The 21,058-nt window shown below is 28.8% G+C and overlaps 6 protein-coding genes across 6 annotated transcripts; 2 read left to right on the top strand and 4 right to left on the bottom strand.

The window, feature by feature from the left end:
• Window positions 1-1,097: 1,097 nt before the first annotated feature.
• Window positions 1,098-3,787, bottom strand: OCT59_005767 (glycogen synthase). The gene is made up of 6 exons (XM_066140824.1): window positions 3,291-3,787; window positions 2,874-3,201; window positions 2,566-2,784; window positions 2,289-2,484; window positions 1,780-2,201; window positions 1,098-1,696 (listed from the first exon to the last, which is right to left on the bottom strand). Exons 1-6 carry the CDS (start codon window positions 3,642-3,644, stop codon window positions 1,296-1,298), a joined length of 1,920 nt encoding a protein of 639 aa, XP_065997672.1. The 5' UTR covers window positions 3,645-3,787; the 3' UTR covers window positions 1,098-1,295.
• Window positions 3,788-4,399: 612 nt separating this feature from the next.
• On the bottom strand, window positions 4,400-5,866 carry OCT59_005766 (uncharacterized protein). Its single transcript, XM_066140823.1, has 4 exons — window positions 5,680-5,866; window positions 5,125-5,609; window positions 4,817-5,049; window positions 4,400-4,729 (listed from the first exon to the last, which is right to left on the bottom strand). Exons 1-4 carry the CDS (start codon window positions 5,712-5,714, stop codon window positions 4,490-4,492), a joined length of 993 nt encoding a protein of 330 aa, XP_065997671.1. The 5' UTR covers window positions 5,715-5,866; the 3' UTR covers window positions 4,400-4,489.
• Window positions 5,867-11,119: 5,253 nt separating this feature from the next.
• On the top strand, window positions 11,120-12,076 carry OCT59_005765 (uncharacterized protein). The gene has a single exon (XM_066140822.1). It carries the CDS (start codon window positions 11,184-11,186, stop codon window positions 11,619-11,621), a length of 438 nt encoding a protein of 145 aa, XP_065997670.1. The 5' UTR covers window positions 11,120-11,183; the 3' UTR covers window positions 11,622-12,076.
• A 1,837-nt stretch (window positions 12,077-13,913) lies between these two features.
• OCT59_005764 (uncharacterized protein) lies at window positions 13,914-14,684 on the bottom strand (the record flags this gene model as incomplete). The annotated part of the gene is made up of 1 exon (XM_025318500.2): window positions 13,914-14,684. The coding sequence occupies one exon, from the start codon at window positions 14,682-14,684 to the stop codon at window positions 13,914-13,916; it is 771 nt and encodes a 256-aa protein (XP_025175921.1).
• A 3,889-nt stretch (window positions 14,685-18,573) lies between these two features.
• Window positions 18,574-18,972, top strand: OCT59_005763 (uncharacterized protein; the record flags this gene model as incomplete). The annotated part of the gene is made up of 3 exons (XM_066140821.1): window positions 18,574-18,588; window positions 18,712-18,894; window positions 18,964-18,972. The coding sequence occupies 3 exons, from the start codon at window positions 18,574-18,576 to the stop codon at window positions 18,970-18,972; spliced, it is 207 nt and encodes a 68-aa protein (XP_065997669.1).
• Window positions 18,973-19,709: 737 nt separating this feature from the next.
• Window positions 19,710-20,926, bottom strand: OCT59_005762 (uncharacterized protein; the record flags this gene model as incomplete). The annotated part of the gene is made up of 5 exons (XM_066140820.1): window positions 19,710-19,789; window positions 19,870-20,224; window positions 20,285-20,521; window positions 20,597-20,812; window positions 20,924-20,926. 5 exons carry the CDS (start codon window positions 20,924-20,926, stop codon window positions 19,710-19,712), a joined length of 891 nt encoding a protein of 296 aa, XP_065997668.1.
• Window positions 20,927-21,058: the final 132 nt, after the last annotated feature.

Raw genomic sequence — 21,058 nt, 5'->3', positions numbered from 1 at the left:
TGATTTTTTAGATTTATAAAGCTTAAGTTAAAAATTCAATACAATTAATTGAATTGATTTTTTACAATCCAGTTGCTTGTTTTGAGAACCAATCCGAGATTATTATACCAGGGCCAATGAATGCTATGGTTGAAGTTTATTAATAATATTGTGATTAGGAGACAAACACCTGATGTATAAATTGTCAAACGAATAAATTCTATATATTCCAATACAAATACAACATCATAGAAAGATATATAAATAACTTGATTTGTTTCATTCTTATAATTTGTGATTTGCACGAATAAACCCACAACAGTTGCAAATGTAACCAAAGTTACCAAAGAGTTTTAGGATGGAACTCTAATAGAGAAATTGAAAATGCGAAGAAGTGATGAACATAAACAAAAGCAAATCATAAACAATCAAAAAAAAAAATTCCTTTTCTACGTTTTTTAAATCATGATCTCGCATTCTCGCTCTCAGATAAGCTATTCTGTCTGTATTGTTATTAAGATCATTTTTGTAAAACATAAGCTCCGATCCGTTCAAATTATCAAGAGTCTTTCATAAGTCCTGGATCAGCTGAATCAGATGTTTTAGTTACAGAACTTTTTGCATCTTTAGGAAATACATCAGTTGCAGGACCGTTTGCATTTTCAAAAGATAAAAGACCGTACTCTATTTGTAGATCTGAAATGACAGAATATTGTTGATAGCTTTACTAGATTAAAAAAACTTAGTACATTCCTTAGATCTTACCATCTCAGCAATATTGAAATATCCTAATGTTAAGAAAGTGATTAAGCCCCCCCTAATTATACTTTTATCTACACATGACATATATAAAATTCTATTATACATTCCTATTATATATTTAATTTTAAACCTTTACTAATCAACTAATAAATAGATAATACTTGCTTAATTTGCAAACCAACCAGTATTTTACTAATCAACTAATAAATAGATAATACTTGCTTAATTTGCAAACCAACCAGTATTTTACTAATCGACTAATAAATAGATAATACTTTGCATACATCCCATCCATTAATAATTATTCCAATTATCCCAATTATCTCATAAAATAATAAAATAAAATAATAATAATTGACAAGTAAATAGTTTTGTCAAATCCAATGAAATTTTATTAATCAAAAATACAATACATTTTTTTTTTTTATTTTCTATTACTGTTCATCAAAATCAATATATTAAATATTTTTAAAAATATTTGAAGCTTCTAACATCATGGATAGAAAAAAAAATAAAGAAAATTATTAGACGATAATTATTTGTTTAAAAAACCATTATCTTGTTTCCTCATTTTCTTCATCAATAATATTAAAATTACTCATCCCTTCCGTGATTTCTTCATCGTCAGCAACACTACCACTACCCTTAATTCTAGGGGATCCAGGTGCTGACAAAGGTTTAGGAATTTTGGCTTTAATATAACTTTCAAATTCTCCAGCTTCAGCTCCGGCAAATGAATCAGGGTATGTTCTGTATAAAGCTAACTTTCTTGCTCTAACATATTCCATACCCATAATTTTCCAATCTAATAAATCTGATAACCTTTCAGTTCTATTACGTTGAGTAATTCTCTGACGTCGGGATTTTTGACAAAATTGCAACATATAATCAGCCATCTGATTTATTGATTCTTCAGTCGACCTTGTACGACGATCCACAATGTGTATACCATAATCTTTAAGAGAAATTTTTTATATTAATATTTTTAAATTGATTCCATTAAAAATCAAAAATCATATATATTATTAATAAAGTTACCAGCAGGTGTTTCAAGTATTTCTTCCATAAAGCCACCGTATCCCGAAAGGTTTGATGTGATACAAGGTACACCCATAACAGTACATTCTGCAGGTGCCGTGCCCCAAGGTTCATAATAACTGGGGAAAACGCCAAGATGACATCCACGAACGAAATCTTCATAATCCAATCCAATTAAAGGACTACCAGAATTCATAAATTCTGGGTGAAATATAACTTTCACTCGATCACCTGGACTATTTAACAATCGTACGTGACGAATAGCATTTAAAATGGGATCTGATGCGTCATCAACCATATTATGTGTGACTATTGGTGGCCATCCTCCACGTTTTAAAGCAATGACACGTCTTTTCAAGAATACTTTATCTTTACTTGTGAGTAATTCTTCAGGTTCCACTATCGCATCCACGATATCACCACTGTAAGTTAAAAAAATAATGATATTTAAATTGACGTAATAAATAAAAAAAGTGAATGTTTTATATAAACAAATTTAAAAAAGTTACCCAGCATAGCGAGCGGCTTTTTCAAATATTCTTTGTCCAATCTTTTCCGTAATATCTTTTATAGTTTCTTTTAATTGCTTGGTAACAGCTTGGCCTTTCAAAGATTCAACGGCAAAAGATTGTGTAGCAGCAGGCATAACTATGAAAGCCACGACAGTTGTCGGCGAATTACAAGCTATTAAACGAGAATTTAAACCTGATAAAATGAAAAGAAATTAAAGCAGTTTTAATATTTTTTATAAATAGAATCAGGAATAGCTTTTTCTAAAGTACCTACGTCCTAGTGATTCGATAAATGTATCAACGCCTTTATTTTTAAATTCATAATGACCGGCTGTAAAGAAATATAATGTACTATCCAAATCGAAATCATAATGACCATAAAAATGTCCCCTAACAAAATCATGAATCTTTTCCTTATTTTGTGCGTGTAAATTTTGAAATTCATGCATAGCGGAAAACTTCACTGCATTTAACCCAATAGGAAGGACACCATCTAAATTAAATAAATTTATCGTATTATAAAATATACTTTTTTTTAAAAAAAATAAATAAATAAATTTTAGTACAGATCATTAAACTCACCTGGTTTTCTTCGTAACAAATGTTCGGCTTCATAAGCAGTAATTTGACTAACAGTAGTAAATACATCAGAACAATGAGCTGCAGCACGTTCAATATGATATCGATGATATATTCCACGTTTTCCAGCCTCCTCTTCAACATTGAAACTTTTTATATTATTATAAAAATCCACAGAACCGGAAACTAAATAACGACCAAGTAAAGTTGCATGAGAGGTAAATATAGTCGCCAAATCGATATGACGTTTCCTTATGAGAGGAACTCCAACAGCGGCCAACCAATCATGAAAATGTGCTATCACCGCGGCGTTTTTTTCACGAGCAACAAACTAAATTTTTTAATTAGTATTTAAATATCATATGAAATCACGTGTGTGTAAAGTTTGGTAACACAAAACGTAATATACGTAAAAATTACATCATTTAAAAACCAGGTTACTAAGTAACCAAACAAAATTGCATCATTAACTTCTTGATCATTTGGGGGAGAAGGAATACTGGCGACCTTCCATAAATCAGCTTTCCATTCTTCCAATCTTGTAGAAACTGAACCAGTATCGAAGAGAAGAACATGAGGAGCACTTTCAATTAACCACCTTCCATACATCCATCGAATTCCTTGACGAGACATTTCTTCGAGAACCTCTCTCATGTAAGGATTAGACACTTCTTCAGGTTCAACTTCAGCCATTGCAGTTTTATAATATAAGGGACCAATGAGAGTATATCGGTCACCAAATTCATGAACAGTAACTGGAGCTTTTGATCTCATTACACTATAAATTCCGCCAACTATCAAAGAAAAATTAATTTAAAGAAAAATTAATTTTAGGGAAAATTAATTTTAGGGAAATTTTAGTTCATTTAAGTTCTTCATCATCATCTTTTTAAGAGACCATCATTATTTTTTTAAATACCTTTGTTTGCAACTTCCCACGAAACTTCGAATAATATAGGATTATTAACATCGCGATGCGTCATTTTTTGTTAATAGAAAAATATGAATTATGAAAAAAAATGAAAGAAAAGAAAAAAAAAGAAAATATATGTAAAAATATAAAAAAAAATGAACAAAAGTAAACGTAAGAAATTTTTTTTTTCTCTCGTACAGTATTATATATATATAAGTGATTAAATAGGATTAGTCTATAGATTTATGACCGTATTTGTTAAATTGCTTATTGATCAACGTATTATAAAATAGCAGGAATAAGTAAGTATAAACCAGCCATTTGACCAAAATTAGGATGGAGTGTTGAGGGCACATGCAAAGCATACCGCCTTTCAGATAAAGTAATATACGTACGCAAATTTTTCGGATCATTAAAAATAATGATTAGAAGATAACGTTTATTTTCGTGGGAAAATCTTTGATTATTATTCTGCTATAATAACGCAACTATCCTCCTTATAAGATCACCTCATCAACCCCATTGAAAAAAAAATGATGGACATAAAAAGTAAAAATGCGTGTGAAATATGCAGTTAAAAAGTGGCGCCACGAAAAAATTCCGCAGTAGAACAATTAATAGAAATAAAATTTTTTTATTTTCATAAATTACATAAATTTCATAATTCATAATCATAATCTTATAATCATAATAAAATTAATTTTTATCATAAAGAATTCATAGCATAAAAATCGACAAATTCATAAGATCCAGGATAAAATTCTGCTTGTAAAATACCAATCAAAGCGATAAGCAAACTTAATGGTATAGAAATATTAGTAAGAAAGAAAAATGATTTGCTAGCGATTGGTTGATTAAATAATATATAATGAAGAAATGATACTATAATTAAAGATATACTATGCCATAAAAATATGTAAATACATGAGAAATTTAATATTCTCATCTGATTATTTAAAAAGAATATAAAAATGTAAGGTTAATATATAACATAAATTTTGATAAACTTGATAAACATGATTAACTTAATTACCTTTCTTATATTTTGATTTATTCTTATATTTGTTAATGCTCTAATGCTTCTATTCGCATCTATACTTTGATTTGATCCAACGAAACTACTTTCACTTGAACTAATAATACTATTAATACCAATATTATCATCATTAACTCCCGCTAATGTAAAACTGTTTTTAGTAAATTCTACCAATCTTTTACCATAATAAATTGCGGCAAATGCAAAACTTAAATGCACCAAACCGTAACCTGCCCAATGAAATCCGAACGTCAAACATAAAAATTTTGAAAAAGAATGAGGAGGTAGATTAAGTCTTGCAATACCCGTTAATATGGCCAATGTTTGAGAATATATGATATGTATACAAAAGAATGTCCAAAATATATTGGATATTTGTGATCCTTTGAGTATTAATATGGTTGGTGAATTTTCGTTGGAAAATTTATAGAATGTCATTCTTGGAAGCGTTCGAAAGATTCCTGCTAAATACGTGGCAATTGTAAAATCACCGGAAAACCAACTGAAATCATAAATCATTTCTCTTAATATAGGATTATTTGAAAACCAATTCATTTGTTGAATTATATTTGTAAATGCTCGTGCCATGCTGAAAATAGAAACACCTAATAAATAACCTTCTAATGGAGCAAAACATCCTTTCTCCCAAATATGTCCTTTACGTGCTATAATTCTAAACATTAATAACGCGATCGCTCCAATCATTACTATTATGTAAAGTACATCGGAACAAATGTAGAACGCTTGTAATATTAGATCATAATTACAATCCGATATCGAATATCCCCATCTGTTTTTGATTGAAAAATATGATGAATATTTGTTAATTCTTGTAAATGATATTTATAATCTTTACTTACTCGCACTCTGGAAGTTTTTTGGTGTTATCGGTCATTAGATATTCTATTATTTTATTTCTATCTGATTCATTAATCGTGAAAAAAATTTTTTTTTTTTAATCATTTTGACTCGTAAATATATATATCTTTTTTTTTTCTTTTGAATAATTTCATATAATACCAATCGATAAACATTATTGGTAATCGTAGATAAACAAAAAATTCATAGAATGTTTTTCTTTGTTTTTTTTAATAAGTCTGGAGAATAAACATATTACTTTAAAAGGGAAGAAGATTCTAATTTTATTGATTTGATTGGCTACATGTATTTTCGGTAATGTCCGTTGATCAATATTGCATAAAATATATAAAAAATAATGTAATAGCATTTACTGTATATACGGGTAATTTTTTCCCTATTTTTTTTAAAAATTCGCTACTTACCGGCTGGAATATTGGATAATCAAGAAATTTTTGTTTTTTTTTAATATTGGGTTTAATTAATGCAATTCGATTTCTATTTTTAAAATGAGGTTAATAATGCATAAGTTGAACGTATGATCATAAGATAATTGGGCATTAGAAATTAAAAAAGTTATTATTATTAATAAATATGAATTCATTAACGAGTTTTCTAATGTAGCGTAGAAATAATTACTTTTCTTTTTATAGTAATCTAAAAAAATATATATTATTATAATTGATTATTTGAAGACTAAAAATTTAGCCTGCCTCCGATTCAGTAAAAAAGACCAATAGCAGAAAATTACAGGTGATTTAGGTGATTTATGATAATAATTCACAAAGCTAATTTATTTTTATTACCATATATATAATCAATTCATATAATTGAATTGCAAAATGACGTAATAATTTCTGCGCATATATAAAGTTATAAATAAACTGCACACGAGTTTAAATTTATAATTAGTACAATAAACAACGTAAATATTTCTTAATAATTAATAAACTTTAAACTCAGAATTAACTGTTTCGTGACGTCATATTAATCCTGATAACCTATCAATTAACCGATTATAAAAAAAAAAAATATTTCTTGTAATCTCGTAATTTACTTTTAATTAATGAAACTCATTAGTAATTCGCTTTCATTATTACAATCGTCTACATATAAAATTTCGTAAAAATAAAAAGATCTAAATCATATTAAATTTATCGATCTTATTGCGAAATATCAATAGCAAATTATATTATTACAATCAGGGTATAAACCGATTTCTTGATTATGAATTGATTATGTAAAAAAAATATTTTTCCTTTTTTCTTATACTAATAATTAAAAAAAGAATTATAGAAAAATCCTTCGGACATATTCGCTTTGTTATCTTTAAAAAAAAAAAATTATTTTAAGGAAATAGTCATTAATTTTAATTTACGCAAAATCAACATTTTCACAGTGTGGCTTAACATAACAAACATCAAATATTCAAATTCAACAAACTCATTGTACGAACCTAACAAAGATTTTGTTATTTAGGTAAGAAATTTCTTTAAGGTGATACGGATGATATCCACGTGATTTGACAAAGTAGGAAATATTTCTATAATGCATATTTTGAAACCCGGCCCGGCCCGGACTCGGGGCAATTAATTTTAAATTCTTACAACAAACAAAAAACAAAATGGCATTTTTAATAATTGAAAACAAAACAAAAAAAAACAATAAAAATAAATAAATAAAATTAAGAAATAATGACAAAAAAAAAAGGGTACGGTTTTATCAAAAATAGAGTTTGGATCTTTATTTTACAATTTTGGATTGACATCCCGGATTAAAGATAATGATCTGCAGGTTTGAAATTTGAATTTTTAAGCATTTTAAGCGAAATTAGAAGTAATAATTATTATAACAAATTACTTTTAGTAAAATCTAATCTAAAGTTCGGACATCCCGAGATGATCAGAAACCCGAAGTATAATTGCCATATACAGTATAAGGCTGAATTAGACTTCTTAATTTAATCATTAATTTTTCACGAATATTAATTTTTAAACCTTATCGTTTCAAATTTCAAAATTTGTTTGCTGATTATAATATGAATATCCGTTTGAAATAACGGATCTAAAAAAAAATGCGATTATATGAATTTTAATAATTAAATACATTTTAAACGTTAATTTAATAATATACATAAATGAAATTGTCTCAAAACAATAATAAATAGTTATTGGATGAGGAATATCGGCCTTCGACCGATATCTCTGTTCCCCCATCCAATAACTGAGTTATAGTTTAGTCATTAGGAATACTGCGGTGACCAATAAAAATAAGACCTGCAGATTTAGCAGTTAGTTATTAAGTCTATAATAGAGTTGGGCGCCGAAACGTTTCGGTTATACAACAATTATTATATTCCAAGAACTGAATACTTTAGCTATAACGGTTGATAGGTTTGGGATTTCGGCACCAAATTTTAAATTTCAACAATGGTCCGGAATTTCAGCAATGGTCCTGAATTTTGGCAACAGTTTGGGATTTTGACAACACTCACTTTTATTATATAAATCAATATAAAACAGCGAATCCAAATATCGCAACTCACTTTTATTATATAGAATCAATAGTTTCAGGTCAATAGGTCAGCAATAGTTTGAGGTTTCAGCAATTTGATTCCTAACTATCTCAAACCATTGCTGAAATCTAGAATTTAGTTTGGGATTTCGGCAAAGATTTTCGGCATTTTTATAGCCGAAACGTTTCTGCACCAAATTTTAGTCTATAATGATAATTATTTTCATGTAATGGAAAACTTATAGCAAATTAGCACATTTTTTAAAAATTAAAAATTGTTTTTACAAATATCTTGGCATCCAGCGATCCAAATTTTGATGAACTTTTTTTTTTAAAAAAATTGTAAAACTCTTTATCAGATATCTAATACTGATTTCAATATTGGATGTCTCATAAGAAGTATCGATCATCACACTTTCGAGAGACAACTTATTCATTAGAATAATAAATCTGAGTTTGTATTACTTAAACCGAGTTATAATTTAGTCATTATGAATACTGCGGTGCATTAGGAATACTGCGGTGACAAATAAGAATAAGACCTGCAGATTTAAATGGTTTAGCAAATAGTTATTAAGTTTATAATGATAGTTATTTTCATGTAATGGATAACTTTTAGCAAATTAGCACTTAGCACATTTTTTAAAAATTAAATTGTTTTTTGCAAATATCTTGGCATCGAGCGATCCAATTTTGATGTTAAAACTCTCTGTCAGATATCATACTACTAATACTGATTTCAATATTGGATGTTTCATAAAAAAATATCGATCACCACACAACTTATTCATTAGAATAATAATAAATTTGGGTTTGTAATTACACCGAAAAATAATTTGCCGAATAATGGCATTCCTTGGGCCGAATTCGGGCCTAGATTACTGCGTCAGAAATTAAAGATACGATCATGGCGTAATAAGTGAAACAATATAAAGTTTAAGAGTAACTAAATTTGATCATATAATATTTTGATCGAATGGCCCCTTTCGATAATAGATACTAAGATTTTCTTAATTTGTATTAATAATATAATTCGAGCTCAATCATATTTATTACACGTGATCGCAATCAAATCATGAACCAATAAATTCCCTAACATTATGAACATTTTTTTTACATGTGATTTGCAAGACTCGCATGGACTGCACCCAATGTTACAATCGATTTTTGTTGGTTCGGAATAATAAAATCTAAAACCTTTACGCCAAAAAAACAATCATATGTCATGACTTTGCATGGAATTTTTAGGCGCTGTAAATTTCAAACTTAATTACTAATTAAAATAATTAATTAAATTTAATTTATTAATTATGATCTTTTTTTTTAAAAAAAAATGTTATTATACAAGTTTATGAAAATGAAAATATTGTAATTATGTATGAATGATCAAAGAAAAAAAAATAAAATATGATAAAAAATAAAAAATAAAAAATGAATATCTACAAATTAACTAAAAATATAATTCTATGAAATCCTTTAATTTTTAATAATAATATCAAATTATTCAATGTTTATTTTTTATCCCAAAAAGTTTCAGCCGCTCATTTATCCCTTTTATTTAAATTGCCATCCCTTTAAATTGTGTTTACCATATGGTATTTTTAGAAAAGAAGTATTATATTTATCGACCGTATGATACAATTTAAAAAAAGGAGTATCAAATATTCGGCTTATCTAATGTTAAAGAAAGGATATTAAAAAAAAAAAGCGTCGTGCGTATAAAGACAATTACGAGAAGTAATCATTACATACCTATATTTTGATATCGTCTATTATCAAAATTTACCATCGTTTACGTTCTATTGCCCCAGAAGCGATTCTTAGACCACCGATAACAATAGCAAGAATTCCGCAAATTCCAAGAACAGAAAGTATTATAACCATTTTGATTTTTTTTTTAAAAATAAATGTGAGTAAAAAAATGAAAATTTCTTTTTTTTTGAAATTTTTTTATAAAAATTTTTTTTTTTTCGCGATAAATGATTTTGAGAGAAAAAGAAATGAATCAAGATTAAGAGGTAAAACAGGAATTCAAAGATCTTATATATCTATAAAATGTGAATATAAGTAATATATATATAGACTAAATGAGTAGTCTAAATTAAGTCAATAATGATCCGAAATGGAATTTCCGAAACGTTTATCATTATAATGTTTATTAATCGTAACACAATAAATAAACCAACTAAATTTAGCTGCTTAATTACAATAAAAAAAAAGAGGTCGTTATGGTCTAAATGGAATATTCTGAAGTAGGCCCTACCTTTAAATTTATAGTTTTACCCTAATAAAACTATTTACGGAAATGAGATGATGCCAAGAATGAAAATATAATCATGAGAGTGTATGACTAATAATCAAAATTTTTACCTCCTGAATGACCTTCACTTTTATTGCTTCCAAATAAGGAATCCGGTTATTTTTTTTTTATGTTATGTTGATAATCAGCATAATCAACGGAGTTTTAACGTTTTAAAATCAATAATTCCTTCTTTATACATGTTTCTTTGAATTCGCTTTGCTCCGGCATTCACTTCGGCCTGTCAAACATATTATTTGGATTGTATTGGGTTTAATTATGAATGAAATGTCTAAAATGTTTAAAACTCCGTTATAAAAAAGGTATGTTTACAATTTGTGTGCCCCTTAAATACTTTAAATAACAATTTTGTAATAATCGGTCGCACAAGTTTATATCATATGTTACCTTGTTTTTCACCCCATGACTAATTTTGGTTTTCTCAAAGAAAATGTCGCAGTAATTTTGATGAGGCGTTTCTACTAAGAAAGGTAATATTCATATAACCCTCTCTCATAAATTTGTTAATTTAGCCATGCCATAAAAATATATTTATATAATTTATGAATTTTACAAGAAAAAAAAAACAGTATAAATATCCTTTAAAAAACTCCATCTTTTTTTTTTCATAATTTAAACATCTTTCTTATATTTCAATTAACGGAAATTTCTTATTATTAATAACATATAGAAATGGCCGAATCATCATCTATTTCAAAAAGACCACAACTTAAACAATCCTTTTCTTATTCATTTTCATCAAATAATATCTTTCCAGAATCACCAAAAAATCAACAAATTAACCAATCCTATACTCCTCAAGAAAATAATGATAATCCTTTTTCATCCATTCATCATCATAAAAAATCAAAATCTAATACTTTCTCATCAATATTTTCACGTTCTAGTTCATTTATGAGGCGTCGTCGTACAGAGACTTATCAGGAAAATGATGAATTTACTAACGGATGTTTTGGATTCTTGTGCACTTTAGGATCAAAAATAAAGTACAAAATAAATAACACCTGGAAAGGTGTTAAATCTAAATGTAAGGGGAAATTTTCTAAAAAAAGAAGTTTAGATCAAGATGATTGGAAAACAAAAGCTATTACATTGAATCAAAATTTGTAATATTTCATTATTTTCTTATTTTCTTCAACATATTGAATAGATGATATACAGTAGTATGATTAATAATTTAGAAAAAAAAAAATTACATAAAACAAACTATTTGGTTGGTTAAGGCCACAATTATATTTAAATAATGCATATATCATGTTTAGAAAAAAAAACAAAAAAAAAACATTTAATAATTATATAGGCACTTAATCTAATCATATTATTATTTAAACCATTCCTTTCTCTTATTCTCTTAATAATATTAATATATCGATATATTTATCAATCAAAGAAAATAATTTATTTAAAGACATTGTTACGTGAATACCAATCATTTTAGTAGACACAATTTTCAATTTGTTCATATCACATAATGATATGTCCCAATTTCTTTGTAATTTATATATTACTAAATTAATAAATTTTCAAAGCAGCAAAAAATTTTTTTTAATGCCCTCGTGGCGTTTAATATTTATTATTTAGATTTCATGTATACATAATCAAAGTAAATCCGTCACCCGAAATGAGAAAATTCTTAATAGTAAAACAAATATTTATTTTGTGATAATAAATACGTACTACATTATACACTAATTGATTTTGTCGATTAAATCGATAGGCCATTTGAATAAACAAAATGAATATATAAATGATTAACACAGGACCCTAAATCCCTAACAAAAAGAAAATGGACCCTAATAAAAGAATTATCCGCCTGTTCATCTCCATGTGTGACGGGGTATTTTTAGTGCATGTTTATTTATACCAACTAAAATATAGAATTAGAAAAAGACATAATGGAGCGCCAGAAGACCCTGACATTGAGCCGGATCCGGATTAAATTTTTTATATAGGCTCGAAATCGGATTTTATATGTTCCGGGCTATTGCAAGGTTCTTATTTTCAGCCCATGCAAGCCTCTTATTTTGCCGTTATATTTTTTGTGAACTTTGATACCGATTTAAATATATCTAATTATAAAATTCTTACACTAATTAAAAAAAAAATGATTGCTTTTATAATACATGGACTGATATGTTTAAAGGAAGATTTTGACGGATTTGGAGCTAGTAAATTATTACTGTTTATAAGTTTGTTTTAATGTTCTCTGAAACATCCGAGTCAATCGAAATAATTTGATAATTTGAAACGTATTTATTTTGATTACATAAAATAAAATAAATTTTTGACCGATCTACATTGGTTGAAACTTGAAACGCGGATGTGTCTCATTAAAAAAAAAATTAGTAGCAAATTTTTGATTACTTGAATAAGTGAATTAAGATTTTCATTTGATGTTCAGTTTGTGGTCTTTTTCTCCATGAATATAATGCACCGTTCTCGGATCGTTCGGATTGGAAAAAAAAAAGCAACCCCACCAAAATGATCAAATGATCCGGGTCTATTTGTCACGTGGGTAAGATCAATTTCTTAATGCCGTAATAGGTAATGCTTCACGTATGAATCAGATCTCTGTGCTCGATAAAAAATGCCAAAAAAAAAAAAAAATTTTTTTTCTACCTTTACGATCTTTACGATATTTTTAAATGTTAAAATTACAACTACAGTTTAAGCTCGAATACTTCATATTTCTTTCTGTTCTAAAATTTTGTCAATCAAAAGATGATCTCTCTCATTCAATAAGCGGGTCAACATCTTCATAATTAGCAGAGACTGTATTATAAAAAGCGACTTCTATGATGGAGAACTAAAGACGAGAGTATTCGAGTCTGGTTAAGTTCGGTATCGATAAGAAAAAAGTCAGAGGTCAGATACGAGTTCAAGAATGAAAACAATCAAAATAATAGGAGCGAAATATTTATGCAAAAATTTAAGTACAAGGCAGGATTGGACACTATAATAACAATCACTTTTAAAAGTTTTTTAACAATGAATTAGGCTTAGTTATAGTACCTATTTGTGGAAATTTCTCTGGACTCTGGAGGCTCCATCTTGGATCTGTGAAGACCAGAGCCAATTACACAGTGAAATTCGATATAATGGAACCATCCGTTCCATTATTAAAATTTGTCAAAAAATCCGTTATATCAAGAATTTCAATATATCGACAATAAAGGGGCTACAATATCCGCATATTAATTTTATTAACATTTATTTTTTATTAACAAAAAAAAAATAATAATAATAATTTATCCAAGGAACATATCATTAAATCTATATACGCTGGAAAAAAAATTATAACATCTATTGTATTAAATATAAATATCTAAAACACTATTGAAGGAGCAGATAATACTGTTAGGGATCAATAGGAAATTTAATAACCAACATACGATTTGGAATTTAATTTGGTGGTAGACAACCATCTTGGCATCGCATAATTCCCCCAGCGGTCGCTGCTATACCAAATGGTATTATTGGATTATTACAAGTGGCTGAACCGGATAAGAAACATCGGCTGCTTGCAAGATTCCATTGAACACAATTGGGGTCTTGAGCACAAGCTACACAACAACTTATTGCATCTGTAGCTCCATTAACTTGAGCATTAACGTTTAGATGTAATTGGAGTGGAATTGCAGTTTGAAATGCACCAGGAGTACAACAAGGAATAACAGTTGTGGTAGTTGTTGTTGCAGTCGCTGTAGTTGTTGTTACTGATACGGAAGTTGAAGTAAAAGTCCTAGTAGCAGTCAATGTTGTGGTGCGAGGTTTGGGACATTTTTTGATAACAGTTGGAGTACAATAGACGGTTTTTACGCATTTTCGATGTTTATAATAGAAATCATGCCGCTTTTCCTTTTTATCGGGGATGCAAATAACCTCCTCATTCTCATGTCTCTTTTTTACAGTATTTGTAGTAGGTACGACGGTGGAGGTTGTGGTTGTGGTAGTGGTGGTAGTAGTAGTAGTAGTGGCGGGTTTGATGGTGGTAGAACTAACTGTGACAGTAGTGGTTTTGGTTTTTGGGCAATTTTTAGGATTAATGGTTTTAGTACAATGGCGTGTCTTTGTGACGGTCTTGCAGTTTGTAGCAGTTGTTTGCGATGAGAAAAGAAGTATAGAGACAATTAAAATAGCTGTAGCGAAAAGAATACTTTTATTCAACCACATCTTGAAGAAGGAAAAGTTTGACAAAGAAATTAATTATTATATTAGTATGTAGGAAATTATTAAGATAGGGAATTTAAAATTTTTAGCAAAATAAAAATATATTGAATTATTTTTTTTTTATCTAAAAAAAATATTAGACAATTATTTTCTTTGGGTTAAAAAAAAAGATCTTATTTATATACAGTCTTGAAGCTGAAATACAAAAGTACAATCGACTATTTTGTTTCTATTGACATATGCCGATGCCCGATGTATACAAATCTTTGCAATTGTGAACCATTCAACTTCTCTTTAAATTATGTCGACCAAAAATTTATTTTCGTAGCACATTTTAATTGTTCATTATTGGAGTTCTCAATGAGATAGATCGTAGATTCCATTTCTTTGTTTACAAATTATATACTTTCCTCGATTTATTTAAAGATATAATATAAATTAACATGGTATCCAACATAAATTCTATTTATATTTTTAACCAGTAAAATCCATGTTAATAAGTTATATTTGTTGATTGGATCAAATTTCGAAACAGCCGTTAATGTTACATGAAACATGATGCTACATGATGCTACAAACAATGGGTAAAATCAAAATTAGAGATTTTATATTCATAAGCTTACACATGCATTAATGCATTAGTTAATGTGGTTAAAATGAATGGTTTAGTATATATAACAAACAATTTCGCCATGAGGTGCATTAAGTAAAATTAGAATTAGTTGGATTCATTTAATTATTAAATAAAAAAAAATTATTTTTAAAAATCCTTTATTTATACTTTAGTTACATTATTGCAGTTTGGTCTTACATATCTTACATATGCGTCGATAACTGAAGCATATGATTGGTTAATTCGTGACACTTATTTTAAGATTCATATCTCGCAGAAGTAAAAAAGGTGGTATGATATTACATAATAAATCAACTTCTACGTACAACGACTATGAAATGGTTAGGTCTTGAGTGACCCACAGTCCCCCAAGACTAACAAACTCGAATGATCCAAAGCCTCGAGTTTGCCACAGTTCCCATAGTATAAGTGACCCACAGTCCCGTTAATGAAGTCCTTCCCAACCTGATAAAATTGCAGTATATCTCACCTTCCAATTGTCTCTAATATTTCTTAAAACACGCGTTATAAGCTTCATAAAAAAAAAATCGGAATCAAGAGTTTCCTCAAATCCTTACTAAGCGCATCATAATTTTATTATCTGGCCTTTCTTGTTAATAATAGACGAAGGTATCATCAGCGGTTATAGAGTTGATTGCGGACACAATTTCGGGCTAAGGAACCGGTAAAGGGATCTGCTTAAGAAAAGTGTTTCATAATACTTACGATAATTCAGACGAAAGCTTCGATACTTTTGTTTCTATTAATTATAGAAAAGAATGTCAAAAAAATAAATGAATCTTTGTACTATATGTATTCACGATCACATGCTCAAGGAAATGATATGACCTGCATAACGCAGCAATTTTTTTTAAAAAAAGTAAATTAAGATAAAGATTTCTAAAATCCTAAAAAAGATATAAGTCCTTCAAGTTTACTTAAGGGTTGGAATGATGTTGAAAATGCCATTACTATGCCATTTGACCTTAAAAATCTCTTTGCCAATCATTGCCAAACGAAATAAAGATGGTTTTACCAAATAGGTCAAAAATGAATTGCTTCATCAGCAAGTAAAAGTTACAGTCAAATGATCATGTGATAAATGTTTATCAATCAGATTTTTTTTTCTCTACAAAATCTACTAACACGGACACGGGTTCTTATCGTCAACAAAACAGAATATTTTAAATAAGTCTTTCGTTCGCGATTTGAACTAACTTTCTGCATTTTTAATGGAAAATAAACACCTTTCTCGAGAAGATCTCTTTTCAAATTCCTTACTCAATGTAGTATTCACGATCAGGTCTATAACTGCCGAAACATGTTCGACTATGATCAGAAAGAATACCTAAACAATAAACTCTCAGCAATATACGACGTTCTAAGCAAAGATTCGGAAGAATTTATTGATTCCAATTTCTTTAATATGGATACAACGTAGTTTTTGAGAAATATTAGGGACAATTGAGATGTAATTATGTTATTTAAGAACTAGCCAAGAAAATTCTTCATAGATAAACAGGTTTGTGATATTATTTTGCAAGCAGCTGTTAATTATACAGTATACTTTGACTGCAATATATTTATTTTTTAAATAATTATATAGGATAGCGCCTCTTGATTAAGGGACGTAAGCATCTGAAAGAGAGAAAGAGAGAAGGGTCGTGAATCACTTCCTCGTGACATATGGGATGAGTTATTATGTGATAGATTAGGAGACAAAGAGAGATTAAATCAATACATAATCTTTGGACAAAGATGAATTAAAATTACTGATTGAGAGATTGTCCTTATAATCTATGAGTGTGAATATATGTTATTGTTCGATCAAATTATGGAAGACTCTTCGGAGGAAGAGAAGGAAGAGAGAGATGAGGTAGACACGGTAGGATGATGTTGAAAATGGTGTCAAATTGAAGATAAGGCCGCTTCCAAAACGGAAAAAATATCACATAATTTCAATGAAATAGCTACCATTTTTATACTTACCGAAAAAATGAGATTAAGAAATTATAAAGAAATTTAAGAATGTGAAATGGATACATTAAATTAATCATAATTAAATTCTCTAATATGCTGAGAAATTTGACTCTACAAAGACTGATTTATAATCCTATATATACGTCTTATTTTACACTGAGAAATTGATTAGATGACATCAACAATATACATCAACACTAAAACAAAATATTAAATCACCGTTGATGATATCAATCAATCTCAACTTTCTGACACACATATTATCAAAAGTGTTTCAGTCATTTATATATAAACTTTAATTCTTATAATCAACATTCCGCGGGAATACGTTCTTGGAAATGTCACCCGTGAGGCAAACTAAAAAACTCTGACTTCAAGTCAAAGTTCAACCGAAGACAATGCCTTTCAAACGTTCCAAACTCAAACCCTGGCTTCAAGTGTCTTACTTCGAAATCCAAACATAAATATTGTCCAGTTGAGTCAAAATAATAATAATGTGATATCATTTGTCCAAGTTGTCAGGAACTGATCTGTTACTAAGAAAAGGAATAGTATTAAAAAACACTACTGAACAGCACGCACCTTGGGCATCACGTTTAGTTTTCTTGATTCTGTGCAATATCTTGAACTATTTAAACCAAGATGGATTCTCAGACCACCGATTATAAAGCAGATGGAGTTGCTGAATTCTTTAGAACGTCCAAAACAAATTCTATTGTTGCTGCTTGAAATTTCCAGAGATCTTGATAAGCCGGATTATTAAATTTAGACTCAAATTAATGAATGAAAGCGCCTTTGCACTTAACAAATTTATGTAAAGAACATTTATTAATACAGAAACGAATTGTCGCGAGAAAAAATCAGTTACAAAGAGTAAAGTCCATGAACCATCCGATGAAGAAGAAATATGACAAGAACGGAACTGCCAACGTGGAGCGTGTGCAAAACATTTGGAATTTTTCTTGCTCAGTAAGCTATATTTTTGAGCGTGAGCGTGTTTCTTTAATATTTCTTTAATTAATATACTATTTGGGTAAATTGATTCTTGAAATGATACAGTATATCATGTTTCTCGCTTTGAAAAAAACTGGAAAACTTTAACGGTTGATAAGTGATATTAATGGTAATGACTTACAAGGAAGGATATCCGAAGTTCTAGGATGAATCTTTGCGGTAGTATTAGTGGGATATTGTATAGGAAAAATAGACGATTTCTTTGTTCTACTACAGTGAAGATAAGAAGAAAGATAAAATTCGTCCACTTTCTTGTTGACACAGGATCTCCAAAGGCCTACATCTATGAGGAAGCACTGGGTGCATTAAATTTTTTTCAGTTGATCCGGCCGAGAAAATTTTAATAGTATAGAATATAATATATTAATTTCACCAAGGAGATCACATTTGGCAATATTAATACTATCAGACCGGATTTTATAGACAAATTTTGATGCTGAACTTCATATTTATATCAAAAAGCGTGATTTTGATTTAAATTTTGACAAACATAGCGTGAAGAAATTACTACCCACTACCTTGTTTCTCTCTAAATACGCTGAACATTTTATTGAACCAATAAGTCGAAATAGCTGGATTTCTATATCTGAAGAAAAGTTACCGGAAGTAAGTTGAAACATCAAAACCTTTATCAAGATCTTCGAAAACTGTTGTTTATTTCTCGCAATTTTTTAGATTAAATAAAATGTCGCAGTAAACGAGATGATATTGCATCAAGCATTCGCCATGCGATATTTTCCGCCTACGAGTAAACGCTTAGACTATATCGATAATTACATTTGTTTACATTGCAAACATCAAAACTGACAAGAACTCGACAATATAATAATGATGATTCAAATGTACTTAAGCTTCCTCACTTCAATAGATATACAAAGATCAATACGAAGATCATGAGACCGATAAAGACAATATTTGTTTTATATTAAAATATTCATTATTTTCAAAATGCTTAGATATTTCATAAATTTGAATTAATTGGTTGGCAAATGGTAGATTGACAATCAAGTAAATACCTTATTTGATTAGCGATTCAAAGAGCACGGAATCCCATTTGATAAGGTATTAGGAGTGTATTCTGCTAAAATCAGCCATTCTTTGGAGTTACGCTATTAAATTTTCAGATATCATAGCACAAGTGAGACGTCTAATTTATGAAACTCAGAAAATTCATCATGTGACACTAAAACGGAGCGGTAATCTCGCACCCGTGATTAATTTAAGGAAATGGATAATATGGACAATATATATACTTAAAAATTCAATTGTTTATTTATCAATAAGCAGAAAAACTTTTATTTCTATTCAAATACTCGAAAATATAGTAGTTGTATTCGTAAATGAAAAAAAAGAAAATAATATAAATGGAATAGTCTATTTACTATATGTCGTAATGTTCAAGTCAGAATCTTTATCTTGTGTTATTTTACTTTAATGCTATCAAGTTCTTCAATTACTTGACAAATAGGTGGTCTTTCATCTGGTTCATGTTGCCAACATTCTATTTAAAGAGATTAAATTATATTAATCTATTATTAATCTTATTGCAAAAATAAATTATACAATTATTTTTTTACTTACTTTTATAAAGTGAAACGAATTTATCATTTGTTTTTGGAATAGGATTTTCTCTAACACGATTAAGAATCATCAATTTAATAGAATCACGGTCAAATCCTTTTTTTTCGAAATTGAAAGGTGATGAACGACTTATTAATTCCCAGAATAATACCCCTAAGCTATATATATCTGACTTTTCGGTCAAACCATATTTTTGATTTTCAGATGAACTTGGGCTCTGCTCAAAAAATTTGGGATCCATATAGGGTATTACACCATATGCTTTAGTATGACTAACTGATTCTTTTTTTTGACATGAGCGGCCAAAATCTGCTACCTTTATTTTACCATCATTTATTAAGATATTATTGGGATGCTAAAGAAAAAAAGAATATGTTAATTGCGCAATAAATAAATTACGAGTATATTTACTTACAAGATCTCCGTGTATGATTTCTTTATCATCATGTAACCATGAAATCGCATTTGCAATTTCTCTGGCGAAATTTAATTGGCTTTCCCATTTAAAAGGTATAGTATCGTCTCTTAGATAATCTCTTAATGTTTTGTCCGCATATTCGAGAACAAGCGAGTAATTTGTTTCACCAAGTTTCGTAACTCCATAAAACGTAATTATATTTGGATGAGGATTAACTATTCCCATTAAATGAATCTGAAAAAAATAATGGATTTAATCAACAAAATAATATCGAAAATAGTTATATAAAAAACTGTATCGGTAACACACCTCCTTAATAATAGCTTCTTCCTTGGGATTTTTGAATTTTTTAATTGCGAATTTTGATGCATTTTTCCGACCATAATAAACAAAGGCGGATGCTCCAGAAGCAATCTCAGTAAGATTCTTAAAGTCTTGAGGTTCATAACGATGAATTGTTCTTAATGTCTCGTCATCTAATAATATCTTTAATGTATTTTTGGTGTCACTCTCTTCAAGGCGCAGCTATTAATATTGATGTTGAATTATTAATTTGATGCATATAATTGGATATATTGGGCGTTTATTATTAGTTCAGTCGGAGATATTGTATGCAGCCCCGTGATAAAAAAAAACCATTTAAATAGCGGGCTTTTGACCGTTGTGGCGCAGTTTTCCAGCTTCAAGAAATGTCGTTAAATTTAATAGCTTAGATTTTTTAACACCGAAATAAAGGTAAAAATGAGTTTTTTTTTTGACTAAAAATATTTT

This window comes from Rhizophagus irregularis, chromosome 14 (assembly GCF_026210795.1).
Source record: "Rhizophagus irregularis chromosome 14, complete sequence".
Lineage (NCBI taxonomy): Eukaryota > Fungi > Glomeromycota > Glomeromycetes > Glomerales > Glomeraceae > Rhizophagus > Rhizophagus irregularis.
Note: the sequence above shows the minus strand (reverse complement) of the source record. Positions and strands in the feature narration are given on the sequence as shown.